At 39.1% G+C, this 27,943-nt stretch overlaps 1 protein-coding gene across 2 annotated transcripts; it reads left to right on the top strand.

Moving 5' to 3' along the window:
* Positions 1-7,703: 7,703 nt before the first annotated feature.
* On the top strand, positions 7,704-25,429 carry tmem38b (transmembrane protein 38B). 2 transcript variants are annotated; one of them, XM_046067373.1, is made up of 6 exons: positions 7,704-8,144; positions 21,185-21,341; positions 21,815-21,999; positions 22,141-22,228; positions 22,958-23,075; positions 24,493-25,429. In XM_046067373.1, exons 1-6 carry the CDS (start codon positions 8,021-8,023, stop codon positions 24,793-24,795), a joined length of 975 nt encoding a protein of 324 aa, XP_045923329.1. In that variant the 5' UTR covers positions 7,704-8,020; the 3' UTR covers positions 24,796-25,429. The 2 variants fall into 2 exon arrangements, with proteins under 2 accessions (XP_045923329.1, XP_045923328.1); XM_046067372.1 differs by lacking the exon at positions 7,704-8,144 and adding an exon at positions 16,975-17,140.
* The last annotated feature ends 2,514 nt before the right edge of the window (positions 25,430-27,943 follow it).

Below are 27,943 nucleotides of genomic sequence, written 5' to 3'. Positions count from 1 at the left end.
TGTAACCATGACCCTGACCGTGGCCTTCTGCTTGAGTTTTTGGCCTGTGTCGATGGGAAAAAATCCTGTGTGTACAAGTTTATATTAGTATGAAAGTAATTTACTGCAGAGCAGAGAGAGAGGGAAAGTCACACACATACACACAAATAATGGAGCCGCTCAATGGTTCAGTTTGATTAATGGGCTTGTATCCTGCATCTTGCTCACCATACCAAGGAATTTGCTCTGTTGCTACACTTCTACACAACAACATGCAGACCATTTACACTGTTTACAGCACAGAGCTACATGTGACATGTTTCGTGTTGTCAAGTTGCGTACTTACATGTTCAGGAGAATTTCACATGAACTTTGGCACTTGAATGACAACTGAACAACAGTGCACTCACTATCGTTCATTTTCTTCTTTAAAGTAAAACCAAAAACATGTATTTTCCTTTGCTGTCTTCTGACGCATCTTTTGTCTGTTACCACCCATTAACTCTAACAGAACAGATGACTGTCAAATGATGATGACATAAGGCTTAATTTTATTCATACATACTAGTATACTAAAATATCAAACATCGCCTTTATTGCTGCTTTAATCTATCTATCTATCTATCTATAAACATTGCAGTTCCTTACAGTTCAACAGCCATTTTAGCATCTTTCGACTCATTGTTTTGCTTTTATGGCCCGCAACTTTACTCTGTTGGGTTTTGCCCATGTAGACAGGCATACTTAGGAAGGGAATATTGGGTGGACATGAACACGACTCAAATTAATTTTTACTTTGCTCATGTCTGCTGGATGTATAAATAGACAGCTGTTTGCTAACATCTTCACCATACTAACTTCACAAAGTGACAATATATCAATGCACTCCCCCCAAGTGGCCTAAAAGAAAGCAATTAATGCAGGTAAACACACCATAATAAACAAGCTGAAAAATGATCTTCAGCTGTCTAAAGAAAGTCAGTTTTTTGTGAATTAGTTTGTTTACTTTATAAAATGACCTGTATAAACATATGGATCACTGGATGGATGGAGTCAGGTAATGTTGCCCTGACTGCTTTCACCAGTGTTTTCCATAGCATGGTCTCTCACACAGAAAACACAGGTGGTGAGATCATGCAAACCAATAAACATATAAACACTAAACTTTTTTTCTCAATTGGCAAGGCCATGTGACACCAATGTCAGAGAGTCATGTTGCTATTAATCACTATCTAATGATGCATATTACACTAACCATCCACCAGAGATAGAGTAGAAAACAGTTAAAGCATAGAAGCCATAGATGATTTGAGATGTTTTACTATGTTGCTGCATGATTATTTTGCTATTTAAAAAGTGGAAGAATGTTAACCAGAAATCTGCACAAACAAGCCAAATTGTTGTGGTTTATTTATGGTTGCCAGCACCTCTTCACCCATGCAAGCCTGTTTCTTTTCATTCCATTGAATAGCTTTACCTGCCCTTCAATTGTTTGACGTGAATGTAGCGGGATCTGTTCCAGCAAATTCTCCGTGTACATTTTTATTAGAAACACCAGCACAACCTTCACCCCTGCCTGACTCCCCCTGAGAAGACAGCACTGGGGATATAACTGAATAAAGATTCCAGTTGTTTTGAAATCCCCAGTTTTAGCCTCTGGGGCTTTGAGGTGGGCCCCAGAAATCTGCGGAATGAGAAGATGTCCCTGTGCTGTCGGCGCTGTAAACACAGTTTATTCCTACACCACTGGGAGAATACTGATGAGAAGTGCTCGGACGACAGAGGGTGGAGTAGTGTATGTGTGTGTGTTTGTGTGTAAGTGTTGAAATCATTAACGAGCACTGAGCCTTGAACCTGAAAGACCCATGGTCCTATAAAGGCCCTAGAAATAATGGGCAGCCTTCAGTGACGACATACTGTACACGTCAGAGGTTTTCAACAAGCTGATACACATCTCAGTACACTGTTACCAACACAAACACAGGAGTGGTTTCAGGTGAAGTTTCACTGTGATGTTGGTTTAAAATACGTGGTTACATCATCACCACGTTAGGAGTTTTCTACATTAGGTCCTTTAGATATTTGTCAGTCCATCTCCTTCAACATTAGCTTCCATCACAGTTGTAAGTGTTGGAAAGTAACATTACTTAAATTAAAGTACATTCACTCAAGGACTGTTCTTAAGTACAATTTTGAGGTATGTGTACTATTTCTATTTTCTGCTACTTTATATTTTTACCACTCCACTACATTTATTTCTTAACTGAAGTTACTAGCTAGTCTACAGATTCAGATTAACAATACAATGTCTTATAATATAAATTATGCTAATATTATATATAATATTATAGATAAGGCAAACCTTTGTACATAAGTACATACAGTAGTTGCGCCTTAAACAGCCATTCTGCATAATGAGTAGGCTACGTTTAGTTTTAGTTATATATTGATTGCAGAACTTTTGTACTTTGACTGAAGTGACTTTTACTTAACGTAACTTGTAAGTATTCTTACAGTGTGGTATTGCTACTTTCACTTAAGTACAAGAGTACTGAGTACTTGTTGCACCTCTGTTTGTAGCAAGGATATAAGACAAGGTCACAAAAAGGTGAACACTGGCAGTTTTCACTGGTCAGCACCTCAATTAAGCCCAAAGTTCGACTCACTTTGTCAACTATATCTTCCTTTTCTCTTCTGCATACAGATTGACCATTCTCTAGCTTATTAATCTTTTTTGAACAAGAGACACACTAAATATGAATATGATATTACTGAATATTCGACTGTGGATGGTCATATTGCTGTATGATTTTATGAGAACACAAGTCATCATAGTGATGATTGATGTACAGTATGTAAAGTTTGGCTGACTGCTGCCATCTAGTGGCTCTAACTTCAAATTAAAGCTTCTGTGAATCTGATTGAAATGATCAAAAAAAAAAACAAACATACTGAGATGGTAATTTAAACATCCAGGAGCTCCTTCCAAAATATATATGCATTAGTGTTGTAAGATTGATATCTGGTTATTCACTGTTACACCAAATGTCATAATTACTGCCGCACGTGCTAGAAAAAGTTTTAGTTTCACATTAAGGTGACCACAACTTTTTGGAGCTGCATGCAGAGTGCTTATCAGAAGAAGGTGATGTGCAATATATTCCCTCTTCATGAGGGAGCCCCATTTTAAAGGTTTATTCATGTAACCAACTGTATCTGTTAAAAAAAGAAATTGTAAATGCTTCGATCTAAGTGTATTTTCAGATGTTAAGTCAAACCATGGCAACAAAAAGGCTTTTTCCAGAAATAAAATGAGGATGGACGTTCCAGTAACTGTAGCAGGTGGAGCTACTATTGTGCTAATAAACCTTACTGTAACACAACAATTATTATTAGATCTGATTCAATCATAATTAAAGGTAAAATGTTAAAGGGACAATTCAGTGAATATTTCCTCACAGTTTGCTAGTTTTCTGTTTTATGTGTGCTCTGAAAAACAATCTGGTTTTTCTACACAGCCCTGGCTCTGTAAATGGAAAACAAAGAAAGTGGTGTGGACCTTGCCACACAACATTGTTCCAGCCAATCAGCAACAGGGGGTCAGTGAGAGAGAGAGTTCTATACACCAGCACATTTGAACGTGCTGGACTCCAGGCACTGTGAAGAAGGAGAGATGACCTAGAAACAGGGAAAGGTATGAAGAGTATAAACAGAGAACAAATATATTTGACCAAGCATGAGTGAAGGTGTTTCAATACGGAGCTTCCGAGGGTGCACTGAAGGGGTGTATGTGTTTGGCAGGTGAGTTCAAATATCAACAATCCTTCTGCTGAATCACCTACTCTCCCTTTAAAGGTAAAAAAGGAGTCATACATAAAGAAAAAGTTAATATGGAGCCACCACCAGGTGTCATGCTCAAACTGGCCAGAAGACAGCTGTATAAGAGACATAATATAGCTCACACATAGTTCATATTTCAACATAGTCTCCTGCGCATTGACCTAGTAAACAGTACTTTAACAGTTTTTAGTTAACACCATCCATTACGATCCATATATTACTCTATTATATGATAATTTACAGCAATAACTAGTTTGCACATTGTTGGGTGTTCATGTCAAATTATGTACAGTGCAACCAACACGGCAACTTGTATGTAGCGTTTTTTTAAATACATGGTTTGAATATGCTTTTTATAGTTATTTTAAAACCACAGATGTTGCAGTGAATCAGACATCATTGTACCGACAAGAGAAATACACAGGAGTTCAAAAAGGATAAACCACATAAATTGTGCTTTCACATGTTATTGCATAAACATGAATAGTGTTCTGGTTGAACTGGTGGTCACATGGTTAATCTGGTTAATGAATGTTGTAGTGTCAGCACTTCCTTTAAGTTTCTGTGTGCTGTCAGACAAATTAAAATTATGATCCAAACAGCAGAGCAAGACAGCAGACTAACTGATGATTACCATATATTTTGTTTTTAGTGATAATCTACACTTTCTTTTGCAGCTTTTGCTTTTCTGCGTTCCCTCACATGTGTAGCAAATAGCCTACATATGACTATTAAAATACGTAGTGAATACGTTTTGAAGGAGCAGTAATTTAATTAACATGCTCCACCATTAACATATAGGCCTTGTTAACATTTAGCTCAGCTTCAAACTAAGCCTTGTCTCTTGATCAGCTAAGAGATAATGCACAAATTAGCTTTCTGAGGGAATTAACCTGAAGGCAGGTAGCACGAGATGAAAGGGAACAGATAGGCTATGTAAAGTGACATAAACAAAGAGCAACCACTTTATATGTGAAACATTTATAACACACACACACACACACACACACACACACACACACACACACACACACACACACACACACACACACACAACTACTAGCTACTAGACACACAAATAAATGCATAAATGCAGCCATGAATGTTATAAATACAGTGAATATTTGACAAATGATTGAGGACCAGTGTAAACAGATAAGTGGATAACTTTGGCACTGACCAGTGAAATCATCTTTATACACTGTTCAACAGCTGAGAGGTCATTCGAGGAAAGAATGAGCAAAATATTTACGAAGATGCTTTCTGATCTAAAGCTAAATTATCTTTAGTAGTAGCATCTAGCATCAACCCCAAAATCACAGGAAAAGTATCTGGCCCAGCCAGAGGGAGAGAGGTCACAAAGAAGAAGAAACAGAAGAAGACCAAAGACTTGAAGAAATCTTAAAGAGGGTTTAAAACTACTAAAATAGACAGATCCTGTGGCCACTCCTGGCTTTATAGTTTTCGGTTCAGGGGGCTGTAGTCGGATGTCAGTGGCTCAATGCTTACTCCACCCACCCCAGCACATTCTGTCTTAACTAGTTTCGTTGTTATAATTTCTTTCCTAAGAAGGCATAAAAGTTAACAATTTTGTTCTCCCCTGTTTGAAAACTTGGCATTATCAGTTGCTGAAAAATTATTCTTTACATTTATCTGGCTGTAAATGGTTGTAAATAATTATTATTGATTGTATAGTGTAAATAGTGTGTTGATAGTTCTACAAACATGTATCTGTTCTTTTATATCCCTTTGTGCTGCTATGTTGCCCTACATTTCCCCCATGGGGGATTAATAAAGTTATCTTATCTTAAAACACTAAGCATATATTAAATGAATAATAGAAAGATCCACTTTGCAATATGACCAAAGTAATGGACTATTAATCCAGGTTTAAATATTATAAATGACAATCACGTTACATCTGTTGTTATTGATAGTACATATACTATGGCCCTATATATATGCATACATATAAAAGAAAATGAAAAAATAAAATAAAATAAAATCAGTACTTGTCAGTATCAGTACATTGTCCATATTCTTGAGACCACAGGAATGTCTCTCATGAGGTATGTGTAACTAGTTCTGGTTAACTCAGCTTCTGTATCAAATTCAGCATGTAGAAAATAAATGTTACATTCTTCAGATAATGTTAACATGGCGTGTCAGTTATTATACATTTGACCCTGAATTGCAAAGTTGGTATCTTTTGTTCTTTGTTACCTGTATGGGTTACAGAGGAGGGATTAGTGAGAGTCATAAAGTGGCCCGTTGTCACTTAACTTTTATTGACCTCTCTGGGGTTATTAGACCTATAGGCTTCAGATAATTGGACACCGGGTCAATAGTCACTTAACTTCCCTTGATGTCATCCCTTGAGGCACATGTTTGCATACATCATTGCATTTATAATTTTGGGAAATAAAGTAGCCAAACCAAATGCTGACTAAATCTTATAAGTGTATGTTATGTATTATAAATTAACAAAATATGGCTCTACTTTCTTCTTTAATTGTACAAAGCATATACCTTAATTAAAATGAGATCAGGTGTCCATCATGGGAATGACTTGTTACTTATCAAATTCTCATTTATGTGTGTCAAATAGGATGAAGGTGAAAGGGCCAATAGAAAATGAAAGAAATTGGAGTATTTTGTAATGTATCAATATAATAATAATATTTACATTCAGTTTAATCATCTCCTTTTGTGCTTCATGGCCTTATGTCTTCTCTATTATGTTGTTCTTATGTCTTCTAGTGAACAATATATATATGGTACTATACCACAAAACAACACATTTTCATGACATACTGACATGAATGTATAGGCCTATACTAAAAAAACACTAAAATATAACTTGATTATGGTTTTCAGTTAGGATGGGTGGGATTAGCTGGTGAAAATGAAAATTATTGGGTCCAACGCTCAAAGTTAAATCACAAATGATTAGCAGATGTACTATTATTAATATTAATAACGTAATAAATACCAGCTAAAAGGACATCAGCAATTTTATAACATGTTATTAACATATTCATATCAATTATATCTTATAAAATTGATGTAAAATACCCTACTATGCGTCAGGTCTACCTGTAGACTCCACATATTAAAGTTAATGTTTTTGCATGATTTATGTTGCTTAATTTATGATTCCTTGTGGATTACCTGACTTTTGTATTCACTTATAATGCTCGGTTGTTGTTTTTTTAAATCTCACCAGCACAATTGCCTTCTTTTCTTTTGTTGTTGTGTTTCTGCTGCTTTGTTTTATATTGCTAATAAAAACATTCCTTTTGTCGTTTACAACTTACAGAATCACTTGACTTGTAAGCTATGTTGTTGGTCAGTGTTGCTCGTTATACACCTTTTTATATATAGATTTCTATATATAGATATATATAGATTTCTAACTTTTATATTTATTTATTATCTTGTTGGTTTATCATTACGTATTTTATTGTACTTAGTTTTATTTTATTTTGTGTATCGTATCATGTATTTTGTATATTCAACTATGTATATCCAAGTTTGCTCATTTTTACGTGTCTTGTGTCTTTTGTACAGTGTACTGGGACCATGTCGTTGGTGATTTTACACTTTAATTAATCTGACGTGACTTTGTCAGCTACTGTACTTGTGTGTAGGCTACATAATAGCTCTATCTAAATTTGATTCTTTTGTAAAACAAAAGAAGACCACAGTCAGGCCTACTACAACACTGACCATTTGTAAGTGTGTGTGCTGTGTACAGTCTGTTTGCTTTTACACAGACCTGTAGCATCACCTCACGCAGCCACACTATGACACGTGATTGGCTCGCAGTGCTCTCTCCTCCAATCACAAAGCCGCTTTGGCTCCGCCCGCTACCTACTTGACATCACTAGCATGGCGGAATACAGCAGGAATTCCGCCCGTGAGCCGATGACAGCCTCTCTGATGAGGTAACAGCGATGATGACCATCCTCTCGCAATACAGTTCTGTTGCCCCGGTGGTCCCTAAAGTCAACTAACCAGCTGGCAGCTGTTTGGGCCGCCGGCTGGTGTCAGACTTGACAGACGGTGGATGAAGCAGAGTGCTCGCCCTGATGCTCCGAGTTGGACTTGTGCCTTTTTTTCTTCTTTTTTTACACTTGAACTCCTTGCTGAGATTAACTAGTCTATCTTACTCTCGTTGAAGAGTTTTATAAGTAAGAAGATGGATTTGTTGGCGGTGCTGCATTTGGACGAGCTTTCCCACGGGCTGGCAAACTTGTCCATGTTTCCATACTTTGACATGGCGCACTATATCGTGTCAATCATGGCTCTGAGGGAGCAGCCAGGTAAGTGGCAGACCCAAAGTTCAAGCGCATGATTAACTTACTGCTGTCCCAGGCATGACATTTAGAAACAAATCAACTGTTTTGCTTTGTTTTGCAAAAGTTTGACCTTTTGAAACTTTTAACTTCGATAGTAGACCTGCAGCTATCTTGGTGTTTTACGTTAGTCACCAGAATGCCACGCAGCCACCAGGGATGTTGTGTTGCAACTTGCATTACTTGAATTACACACTTACTCTTGAAAGGTTGGCAACTTCAATGAAAATTAAGCTATTCTGTTCTTTTCCATTTTCATTTGTACATATAATCTCAGCACCTCCTATATTCTGTTCCACTGATGTGTTAAAGCTAGGGTAGGCTGTATTTCAGGAGCATTTTGTTAGGGTATAAAAATCTCTTTACAGGTCAACAACCATCAATAAATCAAAGGCGGACACAAAAATGGGGGGGGGGGGAAATTAGGTGTCACTCTGTGGCTGTCAAAATGTTTTGGCTGGCCTAACTGTCTGTTACCTACTCTACCTCTGATTGGCTTAGCATGACGATAAGTTTCTCAAGTAGCCCTCACTCAAAGCAAACAGAAACGGAACAAAAGTTTTTGCTGTTCTATTGTCTTCGGCAAATTAGCTGTGGAAAGTAGATTTGCCATAAATCTTCAATAGGCTTTTCCCCCGCTCAAATCACTGAACCCACCCTGCCTTTATTTGGGACAGACATCTGTATGGGACAGCCCTTTAATTCCTTCACCATGCCGGTAAATCTGAATGAATAATACTATGGTGCTCATTGTTTCCGCAAAATTAGCTGAACAATTGAATTGTGGAAAATTTAAGCGATCTAACATGTCCATATTGACAAAGGTTTAGGGGTTTTATACATCCAAAGCACTTACATAAAAAAACAGACCAGGCTTCTAATTGAGACCTGCATATATTTGTCAAGATTTGTAGCCACACCAGGCCAGTAAAAGGGACAGGTGTTCAATTGGGATTTCAGTCTTTAATTGAGGTTATCCATCTTCATGGATCGTGGATTGGGCGACTCCACTGGTTGCAAAGAAAGGTCAAATTGTATAGAAGTCTATGGAAAAAACACCCTACGTCTCATTTAATTGATTACACTTTCCTAACCTAACACTTTCCGAGATTTTAGTCTCAGTCGCTAGTTTCAAGTCTTTTTCAATACATCATGATGTTCATTTTATATTTACGTTTTTATAAACAAAATTGTTAAGCCACAATAATTCTTCTAAATGCTGTCCATTTGTTTACAGTATAGGTAACAACCTAGTAGCGGAGGGTGAGAAAAAACAATGTTAAGTTGTTTATTAGCTCGAGATTGTTAAACATAAGAAGAACCAGTTAAGTGTAGGCCACTGAGATGCATCAGCCACTTTGGTGGATGAAACTGATGCGAAGGCAGCTAACAATCCAATCACAGTGTAACCCTTGCTGTAATTTAATGTCGTTGAACAGAATTAACACAGTGTGAAATAGTAATAGGCCATGAAATAGTAGTAGGCCATGACTCAACATAACAATCACCCCAGATCTCCCCTTTCAACGATCATTGGGTTAACTGTTTGGATCGGGTTGTGGGTTGCCTGGTTGCCTGGTTGCCTGGTTGCAGTGAAAGAAAGTGTATAGTGTGTAGCGTAGATTGTGTTTCATAGACAATCTGGCAACTTGGGTTAGATCAGACAAACATGCAAAACTTACATCCGTACATGACAAACGTGAGAAAAAACAAAACTGCAGGGAGATGGTATGAATGAATGAATGAACATGAACAGCATGAGCGATAAACAACACATAAAACACATAGATGTGTGTTAAAGTCCATAAAAAACCCTGACACCCCTTCCAGTACATGAGATGCATGAAACCCGGAAGTTCAACTCCCGGGTATAAAATTAACCAGATCTTCCTCAATGTGCCGTGGAGCAATAGAGCACTAGAGACTTCCACTGCAGGCTTATTAATAGAATAATAGAAGTAGAATAATAGAAATAATAGATATATGGAATGTACTTGTACAGCACCTTTCTAGTCTTTAGACCACTCAACACGCTGTACACTATGTGTCACATTCACATACGCTCATACACTGATGGCAGAGGCTGCTATTAAAAGTTGCCAACTGCTCATCAAAAATAAACTAATCCCAAACACATACTCACACATCGAGCATTTTGGTGTTCAGTATTTTGTCAAAGGACACTTTGACAGAGGACTGGAGGAGCCAGGTATCGAACTACCAACCTTCCGATTAATGTGCGACCAGCTCTACCTCTAAACCACAGCTGCCCCGTATATGTGAGGCTGGTTAGTTAAAACCAAAATAACTGGCTGCAGATAATGGTATATAATGGTATTCTGCCATGATGAATTAATAAAATAATCAAATTAATTTGTAAAACACACTGCTGGACTAAATGTGTACCTGAAATTATTTTGATATAATTTGATATAATATGTTTAGTGCTGGGCAATAACTCACTTATATAATTTGTTGAATTTCAATAACTACAGTTCCAATAAATAGTTCCAAGAAAACTTTTACTAAAACCCAAAACATTTGTCACTATTGGTTCCTTCGCTACATGTGACAAGTTTTGTCCAGTAGTGGTGAAAGTATTTTAATGCTTTGCTTATGTAAAAGTAGTAATACTATAGTGTAGACATACTTAATTACAAGTTCTGCATTCAACTTTAAGTAAAAGTATAGAAGTATTATCAGCAAAATATACTGTATTATTACCAATGCATCAGTTTGGTTATAATATATATATATATGCAATCAACAACATCAGAGTACAACATCCGTTTTAATACTGTTTGTTATTTTGCATACATTTGCTGTGTTGATAGCACTGACGGAGTGAGTGAAAAACTTTAAAACACAAATTGCAAGGAAAGTTAAAATCAAGGGCAACTGGACTTGGCTGAAGATAATTGAAGACGTTTCGGCCCTCATCCAGGAGACTTCTTCAGTTCTCTTTAAAACAAACTGTTTCACTGAGCCACAGTCAACTGTATCGGATCAGACCAAAAGCAGGCACCGAGCCAACTGTGTTATGTCACTGAGATAATGTCTGCAGGGACAGGTGGACTTTAACTCCACAGCAAGTTGACTTTCCACACACACACGAACATGCAAGAACACACACACACACACACAGTCCATTGTAGTCCCACTGCTGTAAATACGTTCTATTTTTGAACTTGCCTTGTAAAGCATCTGAGCTGCTGTGACCTTTTAACCCTTTGTCCTCTGCTCCCATCTAGCTGTAGCTGAAAAACAGAAACGGAGAGAGTAAAATAAGACAAACAATGTGCCTGAGGTCAGCAAACACAACATGAAATCGTATTTTCCCTTTGTGTCTCTGTAAAATCGGAATAAAATAAACACTCAGGGAGCCAGCTCCAGTTCTTCTTCTTCCCCAAAAAGGAAAGGAATGCCATAAACCTTCCAACCCTCCCTTTTGTTTCTCTTTTCTGTGTGAAATCTTCTCTTCCTGCTCTGCAGTGCATCCAGTCTGAGAGTTAAGTGCTGGAGCTGCTCAACACGTTCGCAAAGATTGGTATTTTTCTGAACATTTTCAAGAAGACAACACACAGCTTGCTTAATTAGGCATTAAACACAAAGGCAAATATGTTTTCTGCAAAGTATTTTAGAAAAATTTGCCAGTTTTCTTCATATTTGTTGCACTACAGTTTACTGTGGACGTATTTTGTGGCATGTGAGTGGATTGTAGAGGAAGTAGGAAGACGGGGACGTGGAGAAGGAGCACTGGTTATATGTCAATTAGAGATAAACCACGTTTTTCTTATCTAGTGCTGCCTGAAGTTACTCTGCCCACAGAGAGAAGACGAGAGGGGTAGAAAAAGTACTTTGAAGAGCTGTAAAAGTAAAATAATGGGCAAAGGAAAATAAGGCATCGGCTTAGGAGAGGTTGGGGTGAAATAGAGAAGAAAAGTGTCAGAGCAATGGACTTGACAAAAATGGAGAATTATTAAATTGCAGATTGAGAAAGATGTTGGGTAGTAAAGAAAAAGATGGAGCTTGGGAGTTAGTTTCAGGAGAGGTGTGTTATTTACAGGCTCAGAAAATGTGTGTATGGCAGGAGAGATGAAAGATGATGTCCTCCTGGTTAAAACTGGTTTCAGACTTTTTGAAACTACTCACTACTGCAGTGCTGCAACAGCTGAGCTGTTTCTCAGCTACAAGACTTGTCGACTGCTTGACTGTAAGACTAATCACAAAGAAGAAGCATTCAAGCGAGAAGCGGAAAGTAACAGAGAAAGAGGCGAACGGCAGAACGTTTTTTGTTTACTAGGCCTATTTAAAACCTTATGATTGCAGATCAGGGCCGTAGCGCATTCGCGCAGCACATCCTCTCCCTCGTCTCTCTCTCTCTCTGTCTCTCTCATGAACACCGCAGTGCAAATCTGTCCACCACAACGCTGGCCATGTCGGAGACCCAGCTTTAAGAAAGTTATTAGTAATGAGTAATGGTTTAAAGAGGTGGTATTATGCTTTTTGGTTTTTTCCCTCTCCTTTATTGATTTATATATCTTTTTTGTGCATGTAACAGGTTTGCAAAGTGAAAAGGCCCAAAGTCCAGCCCAAAAGGAGTTCCCATCACACTACCTTGTTTCTTACGACCCTGCGCTTCTCTGCTTCTGATTGGCTAGTAGTCCCTACCTGGGAACTGCGCATGTGCAACTCCCAACAAAGATTTTGTATAAGTAAGATGCATCACTCTGTAGCTCCAGAGCGGAGCGTACAACACATAGGGTGAAAAGAAGAGCTGCAGCAATGTGCAGTATGAGAAAAATATGGTGTTTTTTTGAAAATTAAACCATGTAAATCTGTTCTGGTACAACCCCTAAATAAGAATTTGAACCTGAAAATGAGCATAATCCCACCTCTTTAAAGTACATCAAGGAACATCTGGCTCGTGATGTAGCCTACAGAACATTCTCCACATATAAAACTTATAAGTAGTTTGGAAAAAGTACCGTAAAACTTCAATTAATAGCAGAGTCCCAAATAGCCACCTATCTCCTTTACTGGCCTGGTGTGGGAACACATTTAGACAAATAAACGCAGGTCCCCATTAAATGCCTGGTCTGGTTTTTATAGAAGTTCTTTGGATGAATAAAACCTCTTAAACCCCGTGGGGTCGCCCACTTTAGCTGCTTCTAAGCTGCTAAGATCGTTAAAGGAGACCTATTATACATCTTTTCCAGTCCTATATTGTAGTTCTGTGACTCCTGTATGGCAGATTTGCATGTTTCAAAGTTAAATAATAATTTCTTCATGTAGGCCTTCATTTCAGCCTCTGTCTGAACAAGTTGTAGATGCTCCTGTCTCTTTAAGGCCCCCCCTATCAAAGCCCACTGTCTTCTGATTGGCCAAGACCTGAAGCTTGTTATCAGGCTGTTGTTGTTGCTGGGCGGAACAGGCAGACTGAGCGTTTCCAGTGCCGTAAAGCTGATGATACACGGGGCAACTTTTTGAGCAATGTTGCTGGGCAATCTTGCCAGTGGCAAGTCCGACTATGTTTTGAACGGAGAGCGGCGGTGCAGGCCAGGTGGTGGTGGTAGTAATCTTTACTCACTACCATTGAAGGCAACGTTGCCCTGCACGATTGCTCTGTGTATCATCAGCGTTAGTGTGGGAGCACATGACCATATATGGAACACCGGCTCCGTCTGGCTTGGTATTACGTAGAACAGAGCCATAGAGAGCCTAAGTCCCTTCCCTTCCTGTGGACCACCATGGGACCTTATTTCGGAAAAATATTGTACGGTAGTCAATGGCAGGAGACAACAAATATTTTGATCCCAATTGAATTGTGCCCTGAATTACACATATGATCTTTGTCGATTTAAAAGAAAGATTTTAAATTAAAGAAGGTCGTAGTTTGATGTAAAACTGTTGAGATATAAGACTGTGAAAATACGTTATTACAAAGACCACAAACCCAAAAGTCGCTTATGTTACGTCATAACTTTCTCTGTCAATGACTGAAGCTAATGTTACTGAAGCTAACATCAAAACACTTACATGAGAGGATGATGTGACAAGAGCCAGGAGTCGTTGGATTAAACACATCAGGTGAGATATATTTCTGCGTGGAACATAGCTACATTATCTAGCTAGTAGCAAGAAAGCAATGAACGTTAGCTAGCTTTACCGCGCTAACATGTTGGTGACATATATTGTGCAAGACGAGAGATGTAGTTCATTGAGCGGTTTCACACAAAACATGTAACTACTGTTTTACAACAAAATGAGACTTTCTTGACTTGCAAAATTCTATTTTAAATTGACCAACATCATACGTGTAATTCTTATAAAAAGATAAGTTGTCTCTCGCCATTGACTACCATATATAATATTTCCAAAATAAGGTCCCATGAACCAGAAGCGGAAGTGAGTGACTTAGGCTCTCTATTGGTAGAAAAAGCAGTTCAAAACAGAGCTTTCAGAACAGGAGGAAACCTGAGGTTTTCGCTCACAGTGATTTCTTATAAATGCTTTAACCACATTTTTTGAAACTTTGGCCATGTTTAACATCCAACATTATAACATTGTAGATAAGTCATAAAATGTGGAAAAGCATGATAAGTCTCCTTTAATACAAATATTAATGTTTAAATGTATGATCAATATGTCTGTATGGACATGCTACACATCGTTAGATCGGTTAGAGTTCCTTGATTATTTATATTCCTTTTGTCTGTAAGCGTCCACCGACCAAAAGAATCAAAACAGCTTTTCATAAAAATGAATCCAAGTCGTAAATCCTGTCGTGTGAAGTTCATCACTCTCTGTCTGTTACTTCAAAATGAAAGAGCATGTCGGAGCTAGATCAAATGAATGACGTGTATTTGATATTATTGGATAAGTTTTATACAAGTAATATTCTGTTTGAAATAAATAAACTGTTTTAAGGAATTAAAGACCTGTCCCATATGGACACCTCTCCCAAATATAGGCAGGGTCACTTCAGAGATTTTAGCAAATAAAAGCCCGGGCTATTATTCAAAGTTTTACGGTAGTACGAAAGGGGACTGTTGTTTTATTATTCTAAATAGACAAACATCGTTAGTGTACAGTTGTGGTTATAGTACTTGCTTTTATTTTATACACAGTTGCTGGTCATATAATTAGAATATTCCTCATAATACCCCATAGATTTTCTATAGGGTTAAGGTCAGGCGAGTTTGCTGGCCGATTAAGAACAGGGATACCATGGTCCTTCAACCAGGTACTGGTAGCTTTGGCACTGTGTGCAGGTCCCAAGTCCTGTTGGAAAATGAAATCTGCATCTCCATAAAGTTGGTCAGCAGCAGGAGTGCTCTAATACTTCCTGGTAGACGGCTGCGTTGACCTTGGACCTCAGAAAACACAGTGGACCAACACCAGTAGATGACATGGCACCCCAAACCATCACTGACTGTGGAAACTTTACACTGGACTTCAAGCAACGTGGACTCAAAATTTACTTTCATCGGAGAACATAACTTTGGACCACTCAGCAGCAGTATGCTTTTTTCTACCACATCTTTTCCTTCCCTTCGCCTCTCTATTAATGTGCTTGGACACAGAGCTCTGTGAACAGCCAGCCTCTTTAGCAATGACCTTTTGTGTCCTGCTCTCCATGTGCAAGGTGTCAATGGTCGTCTTTTGGACAGCTGTCAAGTCAGCAGTCTTCCCCATGATTGTGTAGCCTACAGAACTAGACTGAGAGACCATTTAAAGGCCTTTGCAGGTGTTTTGAGTTAATTAGCTGATTAGAGTGTGGCACCAGGTGTCTTCAATATTGAACCTTTTCACAATATTCTAATTTTCTGAGATACTGAATTTGGGGTTTTCATTAGTTGGAAATCAGTAATTCACTTGAAAGTTGTTTAATTAGTTAAATGGTTTAATTAGGGTTAGGGGGTGACAAAAATAATCGTGACTAGTCGACTAGTCGAATAAATAATTTACAGATTAGTCGACATTAGTCATTAGTTGCAGCCCTAGCCACAACAACAACAGAGTCCACTCTCTACCTTCCCATTGGAGATGTACAGAGAGAAATAGATCGAAATAATAGAGAAGAAAGAGAGGGGGGGAAAAAAAGGAATTGAAAATACAACCGACACAGTATGACATGTTACAGCTGTGGTGTACTTATACCTATATACCCCATATTTGACTTGTAAATGTGTCTCCTTCAAATGCAAACCAGGAAACCGGAACTTCTGGTAAAGGTGTGTGTGTGTAGCTCAGCATGTCAGAGCAGTCCTAGCAGTGTATCATATTTCCGTATGCACTGCTTTACAAACTTGACTCAGGCTTGTAACAAGAGGAGTCCACACACACACACACACACACACACACACACGTTCACATAATTAGTAAAAAGAAAAGGTAGAGATATGGATGAAGTCAGTTGTGAAAGGTAGGGGTGTCCCCGACTAAGGATTTACATAGTAATACATGTACGTTGCGGTTCCTCGCTGGTCTATTCCAAGTACTGTTAAAAATTATTTTATATTCTTTGTGTGGTTCATCAGTGGTGACAAATGATTCGAACATGATCCTTGTTTCATAACGTCTCTTCGACTGTGAGATTCAGAGTCGAAACAGGCGGCGCCTATCGACTGTTCAGGGTCACCCCTAGTGTGAGGCGCGTATGGATAGATGAAGGTATTTGTGTGAGTGTTTTAATAGATGCAAACCCAAACCAAAAGTTTGAAGGCCATGTAAATATACTGAGGTTAGAGAGACCGCCTTGGGTACTTTGGGGAGTAGCCTTTTTGTCTCTTTAGTCCCTCCCACCTCTCAGGTGAAGCCAGTTGCTCTAATGACCCACCCAGGCTCCTGCAAGAAGAAAACAGAGCAGCACAGGAAGCCGGGCGGGTGGTCCGTCATAATTGGAATGCATTTGTTGCATCCATGCATATGGGGATTGAAATTGTGCTTTGTTAAAAAAGGTTGCTATCTCTTAAATGAAACAAAATTACTTTTCCTCTTGAAAGTTGGTGCTCTGCCAGTTAGGTTCAGACACAGACTACAGCAGTTTGTTTCGCTCTGGAACTAAAAGTGATGACCTAACAACAATGTTTAGTATGCTAGCAATGTGCTGCACTTGTGAACTGTGTGCTACATCTGCTGTGAGACACAAAGAGGACATGTGCTGAGCATGTGTATTACCACTTTTTCCTATCTGACGTTGGAAGGCATTTGTTGCATTCTTGTCTTTGTTTTTTTGGCAACTTCCTTCTCATCTAACTGTGGCAACTAGTTTAGATGAGGAGGAACACAAAAGTTCATTACATCAGACTTAATGTGCACCAGTAAAACGGACTTGTGACACTGTTTTCACTTGCAAAATTCAACTCACAAAAAAACTGTTAACTTTGATACTTCTCTGTTTTTGTATTCCTACTAGTTAGTTCTGGTATAGCAGAGGTGTTGTGAGACATGCTTACCCAGCGAGAGTTGGAGGCAGGTGTGGAGGGAGAGACGTGAGGTGAAAAAAGAGAGATGAAAGGAACAGATTCATACCGACCTTCTGAAAACAACAGGAAGTTATTTTGTTTGGCCTGCTCACTATCAGTGGTTGAGCAGCAGCAGTGGCTCATGGAGGTTATTAAGGCTCGCAATTTACACCAAAATACATACTTTAATAATAAAACACACATTTAAAAAAAAAAAAAAAAGATTATTCATTGTTTATGTATACAATAAACACCCACAAGATCATAGAAAGATAATAGAATAAGACACTGGGCCAATCAGTTCTTATTTTTTTGTGTCCTTAAAAACACATGTATTTTTAAAGATAACGAGGAAGCAAATGGAAAAGAACACGTGCTGTACATTGTCAGCGTCTTAAAGATATGCAGCTTTTCCTGCTTTGGTAGACCAAAAGTTAGTTTTCTTTAAATTCACAAAGTCTGCCCTATCTGAAAGTAGTTATAATATCAAGGAAGATTTATTTATCATTTTACAACACAGGGTTGTATAACAAGATTAAGTTGTAGTTCCCTTTGAGCTACTCAATATTATCTGAAAAATTTATATACACTAGATTAGGGATGCACCGAATGTTCGGCCACAGAAATTAATCGACGTCAAAAGACCGAATAAATTTTACAGAATTATTACGTTGACATGTCGGCAGTGTGGAAGCATTTTAAAGTGTCTGAGAAAGATGCAAAAATGGCTGTTTGCAGACACTGTTCTGCTGAATTGTCTCCTAGCACATCCACTCCATCTGTGGCTGACTTTTTAGAAAAGGCAACAAACGGTCCGACCCGTTTTGAGTGTTTCTGTCACTCGTTTCTGAGAAGGTGATTAAGTTAGCCGCACCTAAATTTGGACACTGAGACACACCTTACACCTTCCCTGAGAATCATCACATCTTCTGTATCAAAGTAATCCAGTGATAGTTGTCTGTAGGTCCAATGATACATTGCAAACAAGAACCTTTAATAGCTAATTGATATTTTGCTATTTGCCAAAATGTAAACAAATATAGGCAAAGAGAATGGACCTCAGATTGTAGGCCACAGCTAACTAACTGACTCCATGGCAACAACAAACTTTCTATATCCCCCATAGCCCTCAAACTATGGGAACTGTAGTTCCAAAACTTGCAGCATAGTTATCCCTCAAATCAAAGGAAGACACAAAATAATAATAGGAGTTTCAAAATCCATTAATAGGAACTTTTGCTGTGTGTAAAAGTTCATATTAATGGTTGCCAAATGCTTGTGTATCATGGTAATTTTATTTTTGATACCTTAAGTAAATTTAGCTTTTATAACTTGAATACTTTAAACGCTGGTCTTCTACTTGTAATGGAGTATTTTTACTTTGTTGTATTGGTAAGGGATCTAAGTATTTATCCCCCCCCACGTTGTGTCATACTCAAACAGCATATTATGTGTCATTCAGTTTTTTTCCCCTTCTTTTCAGCATCAGAAATGAAAATGTTCTTAAATAATTCTCTCATTCAGAAACTTGAAATCATTTGAATATTCCTAATTCTTATTCATAAGTGAGAGGAAAGTTAAAAAGTGAGCCTCGCAGACTGAGTACATTGGGAGCCTGCAGAGGAAGCAGATAGAGCTATAAACCCTCCTGGTCTCCCCCCCCACAGGAGTCTATAATCGTCTGTAATCCTCAGATTACCAGTATGGTCCTGTGTGCGGCCATAGTGACTTGGGGCAGGTGGCTCAGGTTTGACTGAGCACTACCTGTCTGAGGTTAAGTGAAACACATAGTGTACATTGGCAGCATTAACTTTTTGGTAGAGTCACAAGTCACAAGTGACTCTTTTTTTTTTTCTCCCACCCCTATTGGCTATTAGGGTTCTTGCCTGCCTGTCGCTGGAGTCGGTGCGGCACGGTTGTGGCGTCCTACTCTCACTAACAACTACATTCTGTAACAGGCTAATACCTATTGCACACCACTGACCTGTTTGTCCTGGGATGGGGACTTCTGCTCTGCTGGGATGGGACTTCTGCTCTGCTGGGATGGGACTTCTGCACACACACACACACACACACACACACACACACACACACACACACACACACACACACACACACACACACACACACACACACACATTTAGGTTGTCCCTGGTAAAATTATTCTTGATGCTTTTCTTTCAGTTATTTAAATTAATTGTTATTCTACCCTGCGACCCTGTACGCAGTGTGGATGGATGGATGGATGGTTATTATTCCAGCTCTCATGGCTGTGCTGTGTTGTTTATTTATTTTGCTTGACTGTTTCTCATTTTCATTTCTCTCTCAGTTGTCTTCCTATGTCAGCTGTTTATTGCTGCTGTTCGGCTGGTTGTCTCTTTGTTTTTTGTTTGTTTGTTGTTTGTTATTCTCTGCCCCAAGCACCCCTCCTCGTTCTCTTGTAGGTTTTGTTACTTTCTGCAATGGTGTTTCTCTCTCTGCTATTTCCTGTTGTCCCCACCCCCCATCCCCGTTCTCTTGCAGGTGTTGTCCTTTCTCTGTGCTGTCTTTCTTTGTGCGGTGTTTGTGCCCCCCATCCCCATGTCTGCCCCCCTGTCCGGCCCGGTGACAAATAAATTTAAATAAATACTAAAACAGACAAAGGAGTATATTTATCTCTTGTTAAGGTAAAATCTGTCTGGCACAACATTGTATCCAGCTCCTCATACTCTGTACCTGCTTGCTGGGCAGGACAGGTTTAAAAAAAACAAAAAAAACAAGCGTTTAAGATAGTATTGGACTATATCTGCAAGGGTAGGTAAGAGTTTTATAGTTATATAAAGGATGTCCAAAACAGTAGCTAAGTAACAATTATTTTACAGTGGAAACTTACAGTAAGAACATCTAAATGTCATAATACACAGCAGGTCACATTCTTTTTGAGTTGCCTATAACTCATGTTGTTGTTAAAGTAAGCATGTAAATGGTTCAAGTGGCAAAAAGGAATACAGAGTACTTTTTAATCAGGGTGGAAACACAGGGATTATTGAGAAGCTCGTTGTTATCTATAAATGTTGTGCCTCTGCTCTGTACTTTGAACTGTGGGCCCAGATGCGAGTAATGTGCCTGACAAACCTCTATCTCTTTGTTCCCTGTTTTGGTTAGCTCTAACTAGATACTATTTATTTAGTTCCAGGGGGTGGGAGAAGCATACATCAGATTGGGAAAAGGCCAAAGTATCAAACTCCACTGTTTTTTAATACCCTCATATGTTTAAGATGAATTGGTTTATGCAACAATATTGTAGACTTCACCTTTTAGTCTAGACTAAATGTTACTCATATCCACAAAGCATGTCTCTTAATCTTTGTTGTAGTGGATGGATTTATATATGACAGTAAACATGTCTATGTTTAATGCTTCAACAGTCATTGCAAGGTGTTCCCAGGCTTTTACAGATCCTGTAGGAATGCTTATACCTTTATGTATGGACAATATATCACATATGGGGGACTCTACAATGATCCTGCTGCTAAATTTACTTCTGTTTTTGTGCAGGTGCTCTTGAGGTCTCCAGGGCCAGCCCCTTAGCCTGCTGGTTCAGCTCCATGCTCTTCTGTTTTGGTGGAGCTGTGCTGTCTGGGATCATGCTGGCCGAACCAGCTGTTGCCCCTTTGTCCAACAGCACCAGTGTTCTGCTTGCTTCAATCATTTGGTAAATATCTGGGACTGAAATATATAGTATGTAGATGGACAAAGGTTGTGAAGCAACAACAGGATTAGTGAGAGGCTCTCTGCAACTTTGAGGAAAAGGGATACACAAACATGTCAGTGTCTTTTCCTCTATGCAGAAATATGCAGCTGCTCGATTTCCTTTAAAGGGAGCATGAAATGTGGAAGACACTGAATGAAACAGTGAAGTTATTGTACAGTTCCCGCCTCTTAATATGGAGCCTGTGGTACCCTCTACTGGTGGCACATATAATTACACTCTTCTCACAAAAATACACACTGCCCCCTGCTGGTGAAGTGCGGAGACTGGCAGGTGATACTGCCAAAATCTTTAATGAACACATTACACACATCACGTAGCTGAGTTTGTTTGTGTGTGTGTGTGTGTGTGTGTGTGTGTGTGTGTGTGTGTGTGCGCGCGCGCAGTATTTATTTGAGCCATATGTGTCTATACAGGTACCTGGTGTTCTACTGCCCCATGGACCTGGTGTACTGTTGCGCTGCCCTGCTGCCTCTCAGGCTGGTGCTGTCAGGAATGAAGGAAGTGACCAGGACGTGGAAGGTGCTCGGTGGGGTCACCCAGGCACACAGCAAATACAAGGACAGTCTGCTGGTTATGATTGCCATTGGGTGGGTTAGAGGTCAGTAGCTGATGGGGCATGCTGAAGAATTTTTACAACATAGCTGAAAGAGCTATGAAGTTACCATAGTGTTTTAATAATAATATTATATCAGACATGTATTCCCATATGAATATGTATGTGTCTCTTTTCTACTATTAGGAGCTGGAGGTGGTCTTATAAGTAATTTTGAGCAGCTTGTTCGAGGTGTATGGAAACCAGAGACTAATGAGCTCCTCAAAATGTCTTAGTAAGTCTTCTATAGATCTCTTTTTATATTACATAGGTGGTTTTTGTCTTAACTTAGTACTCATAAAACTATAATTTCAGTACACTGAATGTGTATTGTGGTGTCTTGAGTGTAATGAAAATGTAAAGGAATACAGACATTTTGGAACATATGCTTATTTACGTAAAGACTACAAGGTTGTGTGCTGGGCGCAGTCACTCCTTTGAGTCTCTACTGGTTATGTTCGGTCACTATGTTACTTATGGATGGAATTATAGTGAAAAGAAATGATTCCCCTTTTTTCTGGGGGCCCCCTGGAACCCCCTCAAGGACCCCTGGGGGTCCCCGCACCCCACTTTAAGAACCACACATTTACCTTACAGACATGAGAGTGGTAACGATAATCTCAAGTACCTCTCGGCAAGACTGTGAATAAGCATATTTCCCAAAATGCCAAACTATTCCGAACCCAAGATAGAGATGTGCGTATAAAAAGCTTGAGAAAAATGTTCTTTTTGTTACCTTAAGGCAGCAAACTGATGAGTTATTTACTCAAGGGGATGCCATTTTACATCTACAGTGATGATGTGTGTCTCTAGTTTAGTTAATTTGTGCAAAATAATTCAAGCACATAAGATGTGGTGTCTTTTTAAGTGTGTGCATAAAGTTCACCCTCATTATTTTAGATGTTTTAATATTTTTGAAACCAATATTATATAATAACTGCTTCCTTTTTGCGTGCTTGTTAAGCCCCACCAAGATCACCCTGATAGGGGCGGTGCTGTTTGCTCTGCAGCAAACCCACTACCTGCCTCTCCAGAAGCATCACCTGATGCTCGTCTACACCATCTTTACCGTCGTCAACAAGGTCAGTCTGATGCATTGAGCGTAACTCATACCTGACGCTGTGACCTTGAGAGTATTTACCCAAGGTGGTCGTGATTCAGATACAAAACAAGAAAGCGTGTTTGGTACATTTAATTGGTTACCTATTGCAAAGAAAACTATTTTAAACCATTCATATTTGATCTCTAATTTGACTCAGGTATAACAAATGTGTACAACATCTGTGGTATCTTGTCTTCTAAATGACCTTACTCCCTCTGCTTTTTTGAAGTTTTGGCTAATGTGACTCACATTAGCTCAGTATTACCCGTAGGGCTGGGGCTTTTGCATCATTTTCATCAGCTTGCATCATCCACCCTTCTCTTCTCTGGGAAACTTGTGCTCTTGACTGAGACACAGATAAATCTACTATGTCTTCTTTCAACTCTCATTCTGTTAGCTCCCTCTGACTCTGATCTGTCAAATTAACGCCAAGCCATTTCGTCAGATTTAAGAGTTGTGTCCAAACCTGCTATTTATTATTTTTTGTTTCTGATGATGCTGAAGTTATGCTCTCATCCCCTAAAGACAATAAAATATTAATATATTAGCCATTTATTTCGTGTGTTTGTAAACTCTGTATGTATGACACGCTTTCCATGGAAAAAAAACCTACATACCATGGGCATATTGCATGAGCAAATTTTCCAATACCATCTTGTATTTGTAGGAGACTTAACCTCACAATGTGTTTTTGAATTAAATCACTTTGGAGTTTGGAGATTTTAATACTGCAATAAAACTTGAGGACCGAGGAAAATGCTGTCAATAGATCACTGACATATTATAAAGTTGGCAAACAGTTGTCTAAATACACATCCAGCAGATTCAGAGCAACATTAACATTCATTTAAAGTTGTGATTCTGGCTACCTGATGACTGTCCAATATTCACTCTCTTTTTAGCTCTGTTTTTGGTCTCCACCAACTCTTGAAGGAAATACTTGGCTATTTAGCTGCTAAATACTCCACTATGACCACTAGCAAGTTGCTAACCGGGTGTGCCTGCACAAAATATTTTTAAAGCTTTTTAAACAGCTTCCTTCTTTGTCTGAAAATGTTGCTGATACGAGCGGTGAGAGTAAACCAAAACAGTAAAGCTGTTGGCTTGAAAACCAAAACAAAGAGCTAAAAGAAGCTTTAAAGCCACATAGATCTGAAGGGAGCTGCACAATTGATCATTCTCTGTAGCGGCCCCTTTCATGTATTAGTAGTCAAGTGATTAATTGTTAATTTAAAAATATTTATTATAGCAGCTTTAAAGATAGCTGAAATGGTGAAGGAATATGAGACTTTTCCAAAGGATTAGATAGTTACATATACTCTATTCTAAACCAATAATCACATTACACCCTCTCTCCTCACATCCTGTCTTGACACTTTTCTCTTCTCTTTTATTAGTCAAGGATGATGCTGACAGGCTCCTCTGCCTCGCCATTTGCTGCCATCGAGTCGGCTGTCTACAAGACCCTCTTCACCGGCTACTTTCCTTATGCTGTCCTCAATGACGATTTAAAGAAAGAGTGTATTGACAGTGGCAAAACCAATACGACGACCTCCTCTGCAACAACCAAAGAGTCCCATGAGAATGGAGCAGCAGCGCAGCGTACCCCAGTTTCTCCTGTCAAGCTACAAAGTCGATCGCTCAAAGCCAAAGAGGAGTCAGAGAGTGCAGAGACAACAAGCTGCAAGAAGGCCGACTAGTCAGCCTCTGCCCCATAGCGCTGTTTCACCTCTAAGCAGGGTTATGGAGTCATTCTGATTCAGATTTTTCATGTCAGGACTTAAACTTTCTGACTGCTGAAATAGAATTTCAAAAGAAGCTGACTCAAGCTAACCAACCCTGCACCTTATTGTGGGATAATCACCTCGTCCTTAAAGTACCTGATATTTTTGCCGTGGGAGATATCCTTGGGCTGATTGCACACTTGCAGTACAACGTGTAGCTTCATTTTTAATATATTAATTATATATTAATTATATTAGTACAGTTTGTATTGGCTTATAAACTGATGAGAATCTCTGGGTTTTGGGAACAATGCTGTGCACCTGCTGATCTTTGAATGTCTATGTATCCTTTTCTCTCTGCTCTATTCTGCTTCATGTGAATGCTGAATTTCCTACTCTGAAATGGTTAGAAAATGTTTTTAAAAAGAGATATTCTATTCTATGACGCACAGATATTTTATTCTATTTATACTAAATAATTTCACTCTTGAATGTATAACTATTTGAAATGGAAGACGACTTTTTTTATTGTATTCTGTTTCTTGGCTGAATGCTTTGAATTACACTTAAAGGATGAGAATAAATAGGTGCAAATGCACTATAAAATGTGCACATATTTGTGATTTTGTAGTACAGTTTAGTGAACATAGACCCAACTCTGTAATAGCTCACTTGAAAAGCACCAAACAGATAATTAGTTACATTTTAAAATGCATATGTCCCTGAAAGAAAGCTCCTAATTAACACAAAATTAAACATCATGTAGCTCTTAGCACATTTGTTCACAGTATAATTTTTCAATGGTTAAATGAGATCTACATTAGCTGTTGGTAAGTTGATATAAAGCAGCACAGTGTCCAGAAGTAACCTCCTCTATAGGCTGAAACATTGCATCAGTCTGACATCAGCACCTGATTGATACCTCACCCTCTTTAAAAAGCTGCTGGAGAGAGATCCCCCAAATCCCCCCCAATTCCCATCTATGTAACCTCAGAAGGTGAAGAACCCCCCGGTGAATACAAATTAAGAACAGAAGGAGGTTTGTTGAAGAGAAAAGGCGCCCAAAAGACGATCAAAAGCGATACTGGTTTAGATGATGTACCTGTCTTTAATATGCCTCAAGTCCACAGATGCCAGACGCAAGCATGTCTGTAATGGGCTTGTTCCTTAAAGTGTTTGCTGCAAAACTGCTTTGTGTGCGCATGTGTGTATTGATCTTCCCCACTCTAAAGTGAACTGTGGGACATGGAAAACTGAAAGACATGTTAATAAGGCACTGTTTTCTTTACGCTGCCTCCTAAGACAAGAAGACAGGTGACATGATGACAGCTCAGAGCCTGATAGTTCCCAGACAATTCTCTTAATGAGGTCCAGACCTGTATGACCCTCACCACAATTACTCACTGAACTGAACAGCCCCCCCACTGTCGAGCCCCTGTTCCTTTTGCCTCCACCCCTCGCTCCCTGCACTTCACCTGCAGCACATCTCCCCAGCCTCTTTTTATCCCCAGATTTCTGCCTGTTTCCCACTTATTAGGGGCAGAAAATTAATCCTTAAATGTGTGCACACTGGTTTAGGAACACACACACACACACACACACACACGCACACAAATTATATTCATAATGCATGCACACATTCCTATAAACTTGACTTTGAACCCACAGTGGCGTGTGAGTAGAGGTCACGGATATAGCAAGGGTGTGTCATAACATGGCTCAGAAATAACAGATTTTCCATGACACACACCTGCACATAAGGCAAGTACATGTATCTACACATTACTATACACATGACGGAACCCACTGTGATGTCTAAGTAGTTCAGGGAGATACTGAGGCCATGGCATACTCTCCACAAACAACCCCACAACAGAGAAAGAGCAAAAGCAACAATTAAGTGATCCCTCATTAGCAGGAACATGTTAACTGTTGTTCATTATGAAACGATCCCATCTAGACCATCCTGCTGCCATAAATGTTCACCAGCAAATCCGTAGCTGAAAATACTCCCAGACAAATGCACTGTTTACTACTGTTTGGGTAACGCTGCCTAAAAACTACAGTGCCCAGGCATTTTAGAAAATCACTTATCCTTTTTGTTTTTAAATTAAACTAAATAGTATAAAGTTTACATCTTCAGAATGAGCTTGGGGCTGAGCGAATCAGAAGTCAGAAAGTATTGTGAGACAGTCTGCTGCACAGTTGGCCAGTCTTTTCATTGGATTTGTTGACACGCAAAAAAATGGAATATCCTTATCCTTTAATTTGCTCATTCAATGATTAATTTTCTCCCTTGAATAAGAATTTATTTGCATCTAGAATATCTAAATATATTCAAATAAATTGTGAAATTGTAGCACTTTTTTGGAATGAGATATTCATGACTACGGCGTCACATGTTTTCTTTAAGTAATCTGTTAATGTCACACACATTTTTTTCATGAAATGGTTTTCTTACATGGCTTGAACCTTCATTCCCCGCTTAAACGCACTCATTGATCTTATAACACCATGAGGCTATAAACACTTGGTAGCATTTTAACTTCTACTGCTGCCAGGATAGGGTCCTTGTTGCTGAGCAGTGTAGGACAGGTGATTACCACTTGGTGGCGTGAGGAGGCGTCGTGTCTGATGGCTTGATGCCTGGGAACTGACAGGCTGGCCAGCAGCTGCAGGCAAGAGGGGATGGGGACAGGAGGGGACCCTCTTTGCAGAGCCAATGGTAGCTCCCAGCACGTGTGTGAGAGTGTGTGGTCTGGTTTTGTCTGCAGTTGTGGGGATTGACTTTAGACAGGTCACTATTCTAGGGAGGACATTTTCGGTTGGGAGGGCATTTTGGATGGATCAAAAAGATTGTTTGAGGGTAATGGGTAGAGGGTTAGTGGCAAAATTACTTTCTAGGTGTCAACTGATTTTTGTTTATTTTAAACCTTGCAGTACAGGGGTTTCAGGGACTCTACTGTGCATCACGTCCTCCTATAGTCCTCTTAAGTATAGCAAAACCAGCCAACTTGTATGTAGATATGTGTGGGTTTTGGTTTATCTGTGTCGGTGCATGTGCATGTGAATGTGACAACAAAGGCTAAGTCCATGCTCTGGGGCACACACACATGCACACCTA

The sequence above is a fragment of the Micropterus dolomieu genome, linkage group LG13 (assembly GCF_021292245.1).
Source record: "Micropterus dolomieu isolate WLL.071019.BEF.003 ecotype Adirondacks linkage group LG13, ASM2129224v1, whole genome shotgun sequence".
Classification (NCBI taxonomy): domain Eukaryota; kingdom Metazoa; phylum Chordata; class Actinopteri; order Centrarchiformes; family Centrarchidae; genus Micropterus; species Micropterus dolomieu.
The sequence above is the reverse complement of the archived record's forward strand: the minus strand, read 5'-3'. Positions and strand labels throughout refer to the sequence as shown.